General features: G+C 46.4%; 1 protein-coding gene across 1 annotated transcript in view; it reads right to left on the minus strand.

Moving 5' to 3' along the window:
• Positions 1-11,686, minus strand: part of trhr2 (thyrotropin releasing hormone receptor 2) — a gene marked incomplete at both ends in the record, with an annotated part of 30,267 nt that extends 18,581 nt beyond the window's left edge. Inside the window, 5 exons of the mRNA XM_083654826.1 lie at positions 3,799-4,251; positions 9,096-9,219; positions 10,267-10,418; positions 10,839-10,971; positions 11,304-11,686. Coding sequence (XP_083510952.1) covers positions 3,799-4,251; positions 9,096-9,219; positions 10,267-10,418; positions 10,839-10,971; positions 11,304-11,686 — 1,245 coding nt within the window. The remainder of the gene's footprint in view (positions 1-3,798; positions 4,252-9,095; positions 9,220-10,266; positions 10,419-10,838; positions 10,972-11,303) is intronic.
• Between the last annotated feature and the right edge of the window lie 2,931 nt (positions 11,687-14,617).

Here is a 14,617-nt window from a genome sequence, read left to right on the forward strand (position 1 = left end):
ATTCATGCTGAAAACTGCTATTATGGGCTGGATAGCAGGCTAGCATTCACCAGGAAGCCACTTTAATCAAATGAGCACAACTTTGCAGTCTGGTTGTTATTACCTACAGTACATCTAGGGGGCATGGGAAGCGTTTGACAGCTCCAAAATAATTCATTCATCATAAATACAATATGAAGCACACAATGAATCTATAACAGTCAATTCATGGTCAAGGGAAGTCATCTCATTCCTCATTCCTTGGAAAAAAATGCAGTAAAAACGTTCCACTGTTGAATTTCACTAAACGACGACATGCAGCATTTACAACAAAATGCTATCTCTATGTTCTCTAAAGTCACATTTGGGAGTTAAATGTTTGCTAACATGTAAATAAGTGAGTCTTTTACCAGAGGAATTTAGGAGAAATGGACACTAACAATTCAGAAAAAGTCTGTTAGAAATATATTTTGAGATATTGTCCTGTTGGTCAACTTACCTGCTGGGTGAGAACGGAGAGATCCGGAACAGTGGTTCTCAAAGTGGGGTCCGGGACCCCCAGGGCTCCCTGAAGATGTTCCGGGGACCCCCAGCAAAAAGGGGGATCATTTATTTTCACTATAGCTCCATCCATAAGTAACTGACGGAATGTATGTCTATTTTGGAAATGGGTTTCAAACACTTTTTGTCATAAAACATCTCACAGCTAGCCGACAGTTTGTCTCCTCTTGTCCTTCACCTTCACTGCTTGGGAAAACAGAGAAAGCGGTTCTCATGTTCTCACTGTAGAGATGCTAGAAGTTCTCATGTTCATGTTCTCATGTTCTCACTGTTGAGATGCTCGTAGGCGACTATCACTCAACATGAAGGTGTTACTGTAGCATGGAGCACTGAAGCCAATCTACCAGGAAGGTATGTTGTCATCACTTTCAAGTGTAAGTTGACCAATGTGATGTTCTCCCAAATACGTTTTTTTTTTTGGAATATCAATGCAATTGATTGCAATTGTTATTGCAATCGATTGCAATAACTGCAATTTATGGCTGTTTAAACTCGACGAATGTTGACGTTACTGCTCGAGGCGGAGGCAGCCATTACTGTTTTGCCAGCGGCGTTCCTGATTGGCCAGTATACCGCAGCGTCCTAACCAAAGACTTGCAGCGTGTCCTCGGATTGGTGTGCAGCTCACATCACTCAACAGAAGAGGCACCCACATTGCCACCCAAATTGGCTCTGGACAAAGCCAGATGTAGGGGCCCGCTTGCGCTGGCCAAAAGCTTAGTATAGAACCGATTGCAAGTGCCTTCAAATAAATGGCCAAACATGCAGCAAGATGCTCATCAGTCTCTGCAGCTTGAAGCATCTCTTTTCTGTTTCAGTTGAATTATCAGCCATTTGAGCTGGCTGGGTGGTGAACTCTGTGTCATCAAATCAAACGCCCGCTGTGACCCTTTACAGCCAACAGGGGGTTGTCTAGTTAAATCGGCAGACAAGCCTTGGACTGTGTTTCAGTCTCTGTACGAGGATGTGAGGAAACGATTGGTAGTCTTGTATGATGATCAGGGACTTGTTGCTGATGATAATCATGTTGATGATGATAATGCTAATGATGATAATGGTGCGGGGTGGAGGGTACGCGGCCATCACAAATATATATACATGAATACATTTTGTACAGAGTTTTAGCATTAAAAGTCCAAATCTCTCCAATTAATCCTTGCTTTGCTCATTCTTGTGAAAGAAGCATTGATAAAAGGGAGCTAGGGCTCTGTTTCTCTCTGTCCCACTGATGACATCATCAGTGATGTCATAAATTCACTCTCACACACACACACACACACACACACACACACACACACACACACACACACACACACAAGGCTATAGTTCAGTGATGTCACTGATGACATCATCAGTGATGTCATAAATTCCACTGACATCATAAGGGATGTCATAAATTCACTCACACCCACACAAGAGTATAGTTCAGTGATGTCACTGATGACATCAGTGATGTCATAAATTCACTCACACACAAGGCTATAGTTCAGTGATGATGTCACTGATGTGACTGAGGGAGAGGGAGAAAGAGTGGGGAGAGACTGAGGGAGAGAGGGGGAGAGAGACCGAGGAAGAGAGAGAGGGAGACATTGCACGCACAGGCATAGGACAGGCGAGGCCGTGCAGCGGGCGACCCTAGGAATCGAGCGTGCGTAGCCTGCGAGATGCCTAGTATATATCTATGTTTCTACACCACTATCACTATCACCCACTATTGTAGACCTTCAAGCAAAGCATACAATTCAGGAATATACAGTATATATACAGCAGTATATATATATATATATATATATATGTATACAGTATGAGAGAAAATGTAAGACTGAGCATGCATGTTTCTACACCACTGTATGAATCATGCTATCCTCCCTTTTCTGGGTTTCAGCAGGAGTGAATGTGATCTCATCCTTGATTGTGTTTTTTCTTTCTTCGATCCAGCAATCTGTGTCTCTTCTTACTGTGTCAGACTTGTCTCTTCTTACTGTGTCAGACTTGTCTCTTCTTACTGTGTCAGACTGAGTCAATAGGCTCTTTACACCTCACATCAGTGGCCAAGGACGACTCCATATCATCTTTTGAATCACTGAATGAGTGGAGGTCAGCAGGTTTCTTCTCTCTTATATCATGACCTAAAGAGGATCCGACACATGAGTCATCCACAGCTTCCGTGTCATTGGATGAAGAGAGTTCTGTAGAACCCAAAGCTTTCTTTTCATTTGATGAAGAAGATAGTTCTGTAGAACCCAAAGCTTTCTTTTCATTGGATGAAGAAGATAGTTCTGTAGAACCCAAAGCTTTCTTTTCATTGGATGAAGAGAGTTCTGTAGAACCCAAAGCTTTCTTTTCATTGGATGAAGAAGATAGTTCTGTAGAACCCAAAGCTTTCTTTTCATTGGATGAAGAAGATAGTTCTGTAGAACCCAAAGCTTTCTTTTCATTGGATGAAGAGAGTTCTGTAGAACCCACAGCTTTCTTTTCATTGGATGAGGACAGCTTTGTGGAACCCACTGCTTTTTTGTCATTGGATGAGCAGAGTTTTGTAGAACTCACAGCTTTATTTTCATTGGATGAAGAGAGTTCTGTAGAACCCACAGCTTTATTTTCATTGGATGAAGAGAGTTCTGTAGAACCCACAGCTTTGTTTTCATTGGATGAAGAGAGTTCTGTAGAAGCCACAGCTTTATTTTCATTGGATGGAGAGAGCTCCTTATCACCCGCAGCTTTCCTGTCATTGGATGAAAGGACTTCCGTGGAACCCAGAGCTTTCCTGTCATTGGATGAAAGGACTTCCCTGGAACCCAGAGCTTTCCTGACATTGGATGAAAGGACTTCCGTGGAACCCAGAGCTTTCCTGACATTGGATGAAAGGACTTCAGTGGAACCCAGAGCTTTCCTGACATTGGATGAAAGGACTTCAGTGGAACCCAGAGCTTTCCTGACATTGGATGAAAGGACTTCCGTGGAACCCACAGCTTTCTTATCACTGGATGAAATCATTATTATGGAACCCACAGCTTTCTTGTCATTGGATGAGAAGTTGGATGAGAGCTCAGTAGAATCCAAGGTTTTCCTTTCACTCGATGTGTCAACATGGACTGAGTGGGATTGTGTCAAAACGACAGATGTCCTATCATTTAATATTGAAATATGTAGATGTTTCTTTCCCCCCTGTTTGATAGGTATGAGGGTGTCAGTCACATCTAAAGCTCCTGCGGTTGGATCCACATCCTTCCTATCAGTAGATGGCGAGGTTCTAACAGGATCCATACCAAACCCATGGATGGTGTCGACAGGGTCTTCTACTTTCCGGCCGTTGGCGGTGGTAGTCTCAGGATGATCACATCCATTCTGCTTTGTGACGGCACCGGTGGCTCTCCTTGCCTTTTCAACGGTTCCATTGTCATTGGGATACGAGGTCCGTGCGTCTTGGACGGTGCTGTAGCCGGTTTGGATCGTTGTCATGGTCCTCTGGTTTCCCTCTGGCCGCTGACAGTGGTACAGCCCGCGAAAGGCCGAGCGAAACTTCTGAGACATGGCATTGTATATGACAGGGTTGATGGCGCTGTTGGCATAGATGCAGGTCCGACAGAATAGGATGAACCAAGCATCCAAGTAGGGCGTCGACACAAAGGAGTTGATCAAAACCAGGGTTCGGTAGGGCATCCACAGCAGGGCAAACAGGATCACCACCACAGCCAGCATCTTGGTCACCTGCAGACAGGAAGCAGAAGACCGCTACATTAACAGTGTTTTATGGTAAATGGCCTGCATTTATATACCGCTTTTATCCAAAGCACTTTACAGTCACTAGGTACATTCACCCATTCACACACCGATGGCGGCAGGCTGCCACGCAGGGTGCTGGCACACCAACCGGAGCAATTTGGGGTTCAGTATCTTGCCCAAAGACACTTCGACATGCAGACTGGAGGAGGCGGGAATCGAACCACCGACCTCTTTTATCCAAAGCGATTAGTGGAGGACCCGCTCTACCTCCTGAGCTACAGCCGCCCCTATCATTGTCAAATAAGTTCTGATACCTTGGTATAATGGCAGTTACAAGAAAAAGGAGCTTCTTGGATATAAGGAGCAAGATTTAATCACGAAGTATATAGTACATGTGTACTGAAACAGTTTAACAAACAATGTACATCTTAAATAATCAGGGGCACAAAACGCAATGCGTTTCAACCTCACTGGTCTTCGTCAGTCTGTAATAGCTATTACAGCTGGGGGTCAGGGTTTTTTAAGGCCCACAATAACCCAACACGTCATTAGAGCCAGTCCGCCCGCCTGCCCCGCCCACACCTGCAATATGTTCCTGATTTGCTGACCCAGACCGCCTGCGGTCCCCAGTGGGTTCTGGGGAGCCCATGCACCAGTAACTTCTATCTCATGCCAGTCTTCTCAGTGATGTCTCAATCATAAGTAATTGTGGTGAAGATCTATTGATGTTAAAATATTACAATAGGACCTTTTAGAATGAGTGATGCAGTCAATAGCACTTCACTTAATAACATGGTTTCTACAACAGCATTGACAATTGCTGAAGACAAATATGCAGAGTTTTCAGATGACCCCTGAAAGCATAATGATATTCCTCCAAAACAATCATAGACTGCAGAAATGCATCATGGGTAGATAAACATGCCTGAACAGGCAAAGTGGTTGTAGGAAGACCAGAGCACCCATAATAATACATCAGACACACGCACGCACGCACATGTGGTGCACAAAGTGAAAAAGACACAAAACAGCACAGGCAGCACAATACAACAAAATGGACAGCAAGGCCATTCAGACCCAATGAAATAGCTCTCAAAGTGGTTCGAGGGGGGGGGGGGGTGCGCGTGTGTGTGTGTGTGTGTGTGTGTGTGTGTGTGTGTGTGTGTGTGCACACGTGTAAAGCATCCCTCTGCACCTCCTGAACTACCCTCCACCCCCCCCCCCCCCCACCCCAACCCCCACCACCTATGTTGGTGACCATGGCGACAGCTCAGAAAATTCCTGAGCCCTGGTGAAACGGAGAGAGCCAGTCAGCCTAGACTCCAGTGATTAGCCTTATCAGTAGCCAACAATGCACACACCTTCCCTACGCCAGCCTCACCCCTCCCTCCCTCCCTCCCTCACCCCTCCCTCCCTCCCTCCCTCCCTCCCTCTGCATTCGTTTTCACCCACCGCCTCCGATGTGCCATAATAATTCCATTGAAGCATGGCTGCCCTTTTACTCGGCTCAGATCATAGCAAGAAATAATAAATAAATAAAAATAAAAGACACTAAAGTGGGGCAGGTTGATAGCGGGGTATCATGTGCACGTCTCTCCTTGGCTAAATGCTATTTGAGATAAGGCTCTGTGTCCCTGCCTTCAGCAGAGAGCCGGTGTGACAGGCAGCCACCTCAGCAGGTACAGCAGATTAATAATATGCGGCACAACAAAGCGTTTAATTGAACAGGGAGGAGGCGGGTTCCAATTATCCGAGTGCTGCGATAATGAGAGAAGCGTCCAGGTGAGGATTTTGAATGCATATTATTACTGTCATGGCTTCCAGGGCTCCAACATGACAAACATATCAGGGGCTTCTTGCTAGACGCAGGGCATCCATCCCAACTTAAAGCCCTTCCACTCGCTCACAAGTTGACAGCAGCGATCCACTGACGATGAAGACCTGCTTTGTTCAAAGAAAAAGCAGAGTTCAGTTCTTTGGAGAGGTTTAAAAGATGAGCGGCAGAACCATGCCATATCCATCATGCTGTACAGCAGGGATGGGCAACTGGCGGCCCGCGGGCCACATGGGCCGGCTTAGGGGGGTGAAAGATGTTCAGCTCAGGCTGTGCTCGGGTTTGCGCCTTAATGGGTAAGGCACTTTCCTTACCTTCTGAGGACTGGGGTTCGATTCCTGGTCAAACCAGATACATTTGTGACAAGCATTTTTCTTATTTTAAAACACTAGGGATCTCGCGCGCTACGTGTGCTCGATTCCTAGGCTCACCCACTATGCGGGCTCGCTAGCTCGGCCGCTGCGCGCAGTGCGCGGCCTCACCCGTCCTGCAGCTCACCGAGCTGGCCCTGCAGCTCGCCAAGCTGGCGCTGCGCGGCCTTGCCCGCAGCTCGGCTGCTGTGTGGCCAATGAGACCAGCATTACTGATTACGTCAGATTTATGACATCACTGATGATGTCACAGTGGGATTTATGACATCACTGGGATTTATAACATCGCTGATGATGTCACAGTGGGATTTATGACATCACGGATGATGTCGGGCGGCTGTGGCTCAGGAGGTAGAGCGGGTCGTCCACTAATCAGAAAGTTGGTGGTTCGATCCCCGGCTCCTCCAGTCCACATGTCGAAGTGTCCTTGGGCAAGCACCTTGCGTGGCAGCTGGCCGCCTTCAGTGTGTGAATGGGTGAATGTAGGCACATTGTAAAGCGCTTTGGATAAAAGCGCTTTATAAATGCAGTCCATTTACCATTTACCATGTCACAGTGGGATTTATGACATCACAGTGGGACAGAGAAACAGAGTCCCAGCTCCCATTTATATACTGATGATTAGGTTTAGGCAAGTACAACAATGTGGTTGGGGTTTGGTTATGGTCGTAATTAGATAAGAAAACCATAACCCTAATCTTAACCACATATTTTTTACTTGCAGCATGTTTTCAGGAAGAAGCAGTTGCGGCAACCAACCAATCAAATGAGTTTGGGGCGTGGTCATCCCGGGCCCATAGTCGGGGTGAAACTCTCACGTACTGTAGGTACAGTAGGTACTGTAGGTACTAGGTACAGTAGGCGGTTCCGGTTGCAGCCATGATTTCTGGTCCATATCGCCGAGCCCCAATCCCAAGCTACTGTCCATCCAACCAAAGAATTCACATTTCAGATGCTCAGTGCTGATATCCACTCGCCCTGAGCAGCAATGACCAAACAGACCCAACTCTCTTCCTTTAATAACATACACTTGAGGAGATCACAGACATGATGGGGGGGGGGAACACTCTTAGAGATTAAAACTGTAGGCTATAGTAATCTCACAGCACACTGTATTAATCTCCAAGCACTAAACTGCCATTCTTTTGGTATACGCAAGTTTATCAAACTGGATCAGATTGAATCAGTCTCTGAAACGATGAATGAAAGAGCATGAAGTGCCTCTTGAAGAAGTGAGAGGGGAGAATCATCTGCGGTATTAAGCACACTTCAATGTAAACCCCAAATCACATTATGCAAAGCTGCTGCTCTCGAACGCAGCCCCTTGAACACATTCGATTAGGATCTACTCTCTACTCTACTCAGTACTCACCCACGCCCCATGCACACACACACACACACACACACACACACACACACACACGCACGTCCTGAGATCGCCGTGTTGCTATCGTACCCGGACCATCATTTTTGCCTAATACGGGCCGGTGTCATGCCGAATTTTGCGCCCCCGCCGCCAAATGCATCCCCACCTCACGGGAGCATATTGCAATGATTTATACGGAAACTTAACTGTTTACAAATTATATAATTGTCTCGGTAGACGTGATCTCCAGGCCAGGGGGGTCTGTCCTGGCTCATGGAGACTGACTTTGATGCATAAAATCTGGCTACAGGTGACCTCTCGAGGCCTGGGGTCTCTCCTGACTTTATGGAGGGGGATGCAAGTCTCGGCGGTTTGTACCTGCCGAGATTTGCATCCCTGTTTTTAAGTTAAAACAGCCCCAAAATGTGGCGGGGATGCAATTCTCGGCGGGGATGCAGAACTCAGCATGACCCCGGGATGACCACGCCCGGAACTCATTTGATTGGTCGCCGCCACTGCTTCTTCCTGAAAACATGCGGCAAGTGAAAAAGCTGTGGTTAAGATTAGGGTTATGGTTTTCTTATCTAAGCACGACCATAACCAAACCCTAACCCTAACCAAATTGTTGTACTTGCCTCACTGTGATCAAAATCTCACTGTGTAAATATTTTGTGAAAGCACCAACAGTCATCACTACAATTTTGTCGCAATATCTGAGGTATTTTGTCAAAAAATATTGTGATATTTGATTTTGTCCGTAACGCTCCATCCAATTGTTGGAGACAACAACAAAAATCTGTCCAATTTTCAAAAGAGCAAAAGGCCATAATAAACACACAAGTACTCCCTTCTGCGCAGAAAAGACCTCCTCCAAACCCTGATCAGTGGATGAAGCCATACAGAGGTGAAGGCTTTCAACACCAAGAGCCTGAGAGAATGTATTCTACATCCAGGCTACGCTGCAATTGTGACTTGAGGGTCTTCTCAGTCAGAAGCCTCTTTCAGTCCACCGCCTGAGGAAAAGAAGCCATTACTCCCCTGGCTCTCTGAGGTGATGGACAGCAGGAGCAGCATCGCCGCACTGTAAAGAGGGAATCATGACCCCTATAATCCCTGCAGATCACACACAGCCAAGAGACCAGAATGGGGTCAAATGTGACTAAAGCTTCTCAGGGCAATTACCTGTGAGAAAAAACAGGATGGAGTAAGAAAAGAGTGGAGGGAGGTAGGGGGTCATTATGAGATGCAGGCAACAGACCTGTTTCCTGGAGGAGAGCGCGCTCTTTGGCCAGCTCTGGTGACCCGCCTTCCCCGGCTCGGAGCCTTCACGACAGCTGCGACGCAGCGTGGTGGCGCCGGTGTCGGAGTGGCTGGGGAGAGGGCTGGAGGGACACAAGCCACTATATGAGACCATTCATCCCAACAGACAGCAACAGGCATTGATTGGTTCATTGGTTGGTTGATTGAATTAGTGCGAATGAACATGGAACTAGAGTTTAATTAATATACCATATTACAGGATTGGCAGGGTTTCTTGCCGGTCTGAAAAGCCTGGAAACTAGGTGCAAGGCTGATACCAATGTTTTTTTATTAAAACTGCAAATACTGTTGCCTCAATATATTCAGTATATTTGAATTTGACCATTTTCATGCGAGAGGATTTCCCCCCAAAATTACAAGGATTCAGAGTTGTATTCTTGTCTCTACCTGAGGTAGAGGATCGTTCATGAGGCCAGACTGGTTACCTGAGGTAGAGGATCGTTCATGAGACCAGACTGGTTACCTGAGGTAGAGGATCATTCATGAGGCCAGACTGGTTACCTGAGGTAGAGGATCGTTCATGAGACCAGACTGGTTACCTGAGGTAGAGGATCGTTCATGAGGCCAGACTGGTTACCTGAGGTAGAGGATCGTTCATGAGACCAGACTGGTTACCTGAGGTAGAGGATCGTTCATGAGACCAGACTGGTTACCTGAGGTAGAGGATCATTCATGAGGCCAGACTGGTTACCTGAGGTAGAGGATCGTTCATGAGACCAGACTGGTTACCTGAGGTAGAGGATCATTCATGAGGCCAGACTGGTTACCTGAGGTAGAGGATCGTTCATGAGACCAGACTGGTTACCTGAGGTAGAGGATCGTTCATGAGGCCAGACTGGTTACCTGAGGTAGAGGATCGTTCATGAGACCAGACTGGTTACCTGAGGTAGAGGATCATTCATGAGGCCAGACTGGTTACCTGAGGTAGAGGATCGTTCATGAGGCCAGACTGGTTACCTGAGGTAGAGGATCGTTCATGAGACCAGACTGGTTACCTGAGGTAGAGGATCGTTCATGAGGCCAGACTGGTTACCTGAGGTAGAGGATTGTTCATGAGACCAGACTGGTTACCTGAGGTAGATGCTTGTTCATGAGACCAGACTGGTTACCTGAGGTAGAGGATCCGTGCTATCAGGCCATACAGCACAATGGCCAGGAGCAACGGGACCACGTAGAAGATGGCGAAGTCGATGAGGTAGATGGGCAGGTAGAGCTCCCGTTTCACCTTGTATCCACACTGCACATGTCCGTCTTGGCTGACCTGGATGCCATACAGACGTTACAAACCAGCTGCAATAATATGGACTAGTGTACTGTAGCAATTCACCAGGCTGTGGCTCTGGGGCTAAGATGCATTATGTTATATCAAATTGGTCATTCAGTGGTGTTTTACACCCACGTAACTAACATCAGTTGTCAGATTATAATGTCTGATGTCATCACACATTTTTAACAAAAGCTTCTTCTTTTTTTTACTTTGAGAACAAAATTGTTATTGGTTAAAAAGAAAAAAAGGCGAACAGCATGGCTAATCAATAGACTGGCTCATCAACACATGAAATGTCTTAAAAATGACACAATACACTGGATGGGGGCTTTAAATGTGCAAAATGTATTCCTCTGACCTGAATGTTGACCAGGAAGAACCAGAGCATGCAGTAGACACAGGTGAAGATCTGACCTGAATGTTGACCAGGAAGAACCAGAGCATGCAGTAGACACAGGTGAAGATCCAAATGCCAGTGATGATCCGCTTGGCCCGGGACACTGTGCACAAAGTCTGAGCCCTCATTGGATGGCAGATAGCAATGTACCTGTAGATAAGAGAGGCAACAGTTGGTCTTACCGCAATGTCATCCAAGTTTTTGCAGCTCTTGATATATTTAATGTGTTGCGTTTAGAGGCATCGCACCAGCTAAGAGTACTGGCAACATATGTTTAGTAGGTAGATCGTATTGTTCAAAAACAGTTACAACTTATAAAGTGCACATATACTACTGTAAAACCTGTGGTGCACATACACAGCTTCTTCATCCCTGAGTTACAGTTGTTGAATACCAAACTGTCTGTAGTGCAGGGTAGACACACACACACACACACACACACACACACACACACACACACACACACACACACACACACACACCTCTCGATGGTGAAGGCGGTGATGGAGCAGGACGACACGTTGATGCCCAGGTACTGCAGGTAGGTGATGCCCAGGCAGCCGGCGTGTCCGAACACCCAGGTGCCCGTCAGGCTGTGCGACACGTTGGGCAGCCCGGCCGCCAGCAGCACTGTCAGATCGGCGATGGCCAGGCTGACCAGGTAACAGTTGGTGGGGGTCCTCATGTGGCGCGTGGTGAGCACCACCACCACCACCATGATGTTCCCCACGATGCCCACACCACACACCAGGAGCACCAGGAACACAGACACCGTCTTGTACTCCAGTGACTCCGACACGCTGTCGCCGGGACTCAGGGACATGTTGGTCGGGGCGTCGATTCTGGAGCTCGCATTGTCCGCCATGTCAAGTCAAGTTAGGTTGACTTGTATAGCTCTAATTCACAAGCATTTCTCAGAGGACTTTACAGAGAATGTGTCTAACTAAATCTAGCTACAATCAATTAACAGAATTGAACAACTTATATAGCTTTAAAAAAAAACAAGCATAGAAGAGAAGAGAGGGAAGGGGAGCGAGAGGGCAAAGAGAGAGGAGAGAGACAGAAGAGGGAGAGGAGAGCAGAGAGGAGAGAGACAGAAGAGGGAGAGGAGAGGAGAGAGACAGAAGAGGGAGAGGAGAGCAGAGGAGAATGGAGAGAGTGGAGAGAGAGAGAGATGGAGGGGAGAAAGAGAGAGAGAACAGAACCAGAAGACACAAACACTCCAACTACTCTAATCTTAGCCTGAACAACTGAGCAAACAAACAATCTAGCTAATCTACAGCCTAACCCTATCCTGACCTACTTGAACCTACACTAACCTTAAGCTGAGCTGCCATGTCTGCTGATGAGTGACTGTCAGTCATTCAGCCTATTTGGTTCAAGTGAGGGGGATGGGGGCCACAATTCTGAAATTGGTGGTATAAGTTGGAGGACATGTTGGTTCTGAGGGCAGTTTTCTCTTGTGTCACTGTCACATGTCTTCAGTTAAAGCCAGGTCATTTACTAGCAGCTGTTGCAGTTGCTTTGTTTAAACAGGCAGCAATATTTGAGTCAACGTTGTGCAGCTTTAGCATCTCAGAAGTTTGCTGAAGACAATGAATCAGCAAGTTGCTTGTTTGATAAGCGAGAAAGTGAAAGGAGCTAAGTGTTTGCTCCAGGCGGGCTGTTATTTTGGCTGCCGTTCTATTTCTCCTTTCACCATTTCCTTCTGTTTGATTTGGATTGATCTCATGTTGACGAGCAACAATGTTCAGGTGAATTTCCTCCTGGGCTCTGGTCCCATTCTCCCCTCAGGCCCTCACACTGAAGAGGCCTCCAATGTTCTCCCCTCACACTGACTGAAGAGGCCTCCAATGTTCTCCCCTCACACTGAAGAGGCCTCCAATGTTCTCCCCTCACACTGAAGAGGCCTCCAACGTTCTCCCCTCACACTGAAGAGGCCTCCAGTGATCCACCTGCATGGGAATACAACATGAACATGGTTACTGTAGTAGTTCTGCCCTATGGACTTCACGATCATATCGAAGTGTCACTCACTGACTTTATATGTGTTGTGCGGGTGTGTGTGTGTGTGTGTGTGTGTGTGTGTGTGTTTGCGTGTGTGTGTGTGTGTGTGTTTGCGTGTGTGTGTGTGTATGTGTGTGTGTCTGTGTGTGTCTGTGTGTGTGTGTGTGTGTGTGATATATGTGTGTGTGTGTGTGTGTGTGTGTGTGTGTAGGTGTGTGTGTGTGTGTGTGTGTGTGTGTGTGTGTGTGTGTGTGTGTGTGTATGCTTGCGTGCGTTGGCCTTACCAACCAAGCTCAATCTTTCCATCTGGCTTCCGAACAGTCATGCTCCTCACTGTATACATCATGGTCATGAACAGATTACTGAAACCATGTCTCACATCTTAAATGGTTGCCATGCATACAAAGGGCTTTACATATGTAGGCACGATAGAATAGTGGATTTGATATCAAAAGATATCTCCTCTATTTTTAGATCTTCTATTTCACTCTATAAGCATTCCACCGTGAAGCCGAGCATGTTCAGTCTGTGTAGTGACGACTCTGATGTGTTCTCTAATATTCCAGCTAACACTCCTGATGTTGTTGTCGTGAATGAAAATCTCAGAGAGGTGTTTGTTCTTGAGGTTGGCTGTACCTTTGACCACAGCCTAGAGGAGGCCTTCATAACCAAGATGCTAAAATATCAACAGCTGGAGCAGACCATTTCACAGCTGGGCTACAGGTGTAAACTTATAGTTTTCATATTTGGTAGCCTGGGTCATGTCCATAAGCTGGTTGTAAGAGGCCTTCAGATGGCTGGTCTACCTAAGAGAAGGGCCAAACAGTTAGCAAGGTATTGTTCAGTATCTGCTATTATTGGCAGTCGCTCAATATGGAGAAGGCGCTGCTTTTTGTACCCTTGAAATTGGATGCTGTCCCTTATCTTGTATTACAGTATAACTGTATGTCAATCTGCCTTTGTCATCACCCTGTGCGGTATTATATCTTCTTTGTATGCATTATTGTGGTCGCCAATTAGGCACTCTTGTATCTGACCAACTCCCAACATCTGATTGCATTACTAGTGTTTATGTCCTTTGTACTCTGTATCTATGTGGACATAAATAAATCATTTAAATGTGTGTGTGAGAGAGAGTGTGTGTGTGTGAGAGTGTGTGTGTGTGTGTGTGCGTGCGTGCGTGCGTGTGTGTGTGTGTGTGTGTGTGTGTGTGTGTGTGAGAGAGAGTGTATGTGTGTGTGTGTGTGTGCGTGTGTGTGTGTGTGTGTGTGTGTGTGTGTGTGTGTGTGCGTGCGTGCGTGCGTGTGTGTGTGTGTGTGTGTGTGTGTGTGTGTGTGCGTGTGTGTGTCAGGAAGCCGTTCACGTCAAAAAGGAGTTGCTACTGTAAACGCTGCCAAGTAGGCCTAATTATTAAGTGGGGAGCAGATTGAGAGCCAGTGCTCAAACCTGCAGCTTTAATTAGAGTCAGGGTCGATAGGATTTGATCGGTAATATTCAAATGAGACATTTTGGTTCAAAGCATGCAACATACACATTTTGCTTGAGGTGTGAGCACACTACATCTAGTGCTGTGCAATAAAATCCATACGGCAATATATTGGGATATTTCTTTCCGCAATACTGTATTGATATTTCAGAAAAATATCGTGATACGTCGCCATATCTATTTTTTGCACAGCCGTCTGTTCAGTGACACAATAAAAATACTTTTTTTAATTTCAGTGCGTTCAGTAACACACTCAACACTCGGTAGTTTTGACTCAATTTGTCCACTAAGTTATCAATATAA

This window comes from Poromitra crassiceps (assembly GCF_964638095.1).
Source record: "Poromitra crassiceps genome assembly, chromosome: 18".
Lineage (NCBI taxonomy): Eukaryota > Metazoa > Chordata > Actinopteri > Beryciformes > Melamphaidae > Poromitra > Poromitra crassiceps.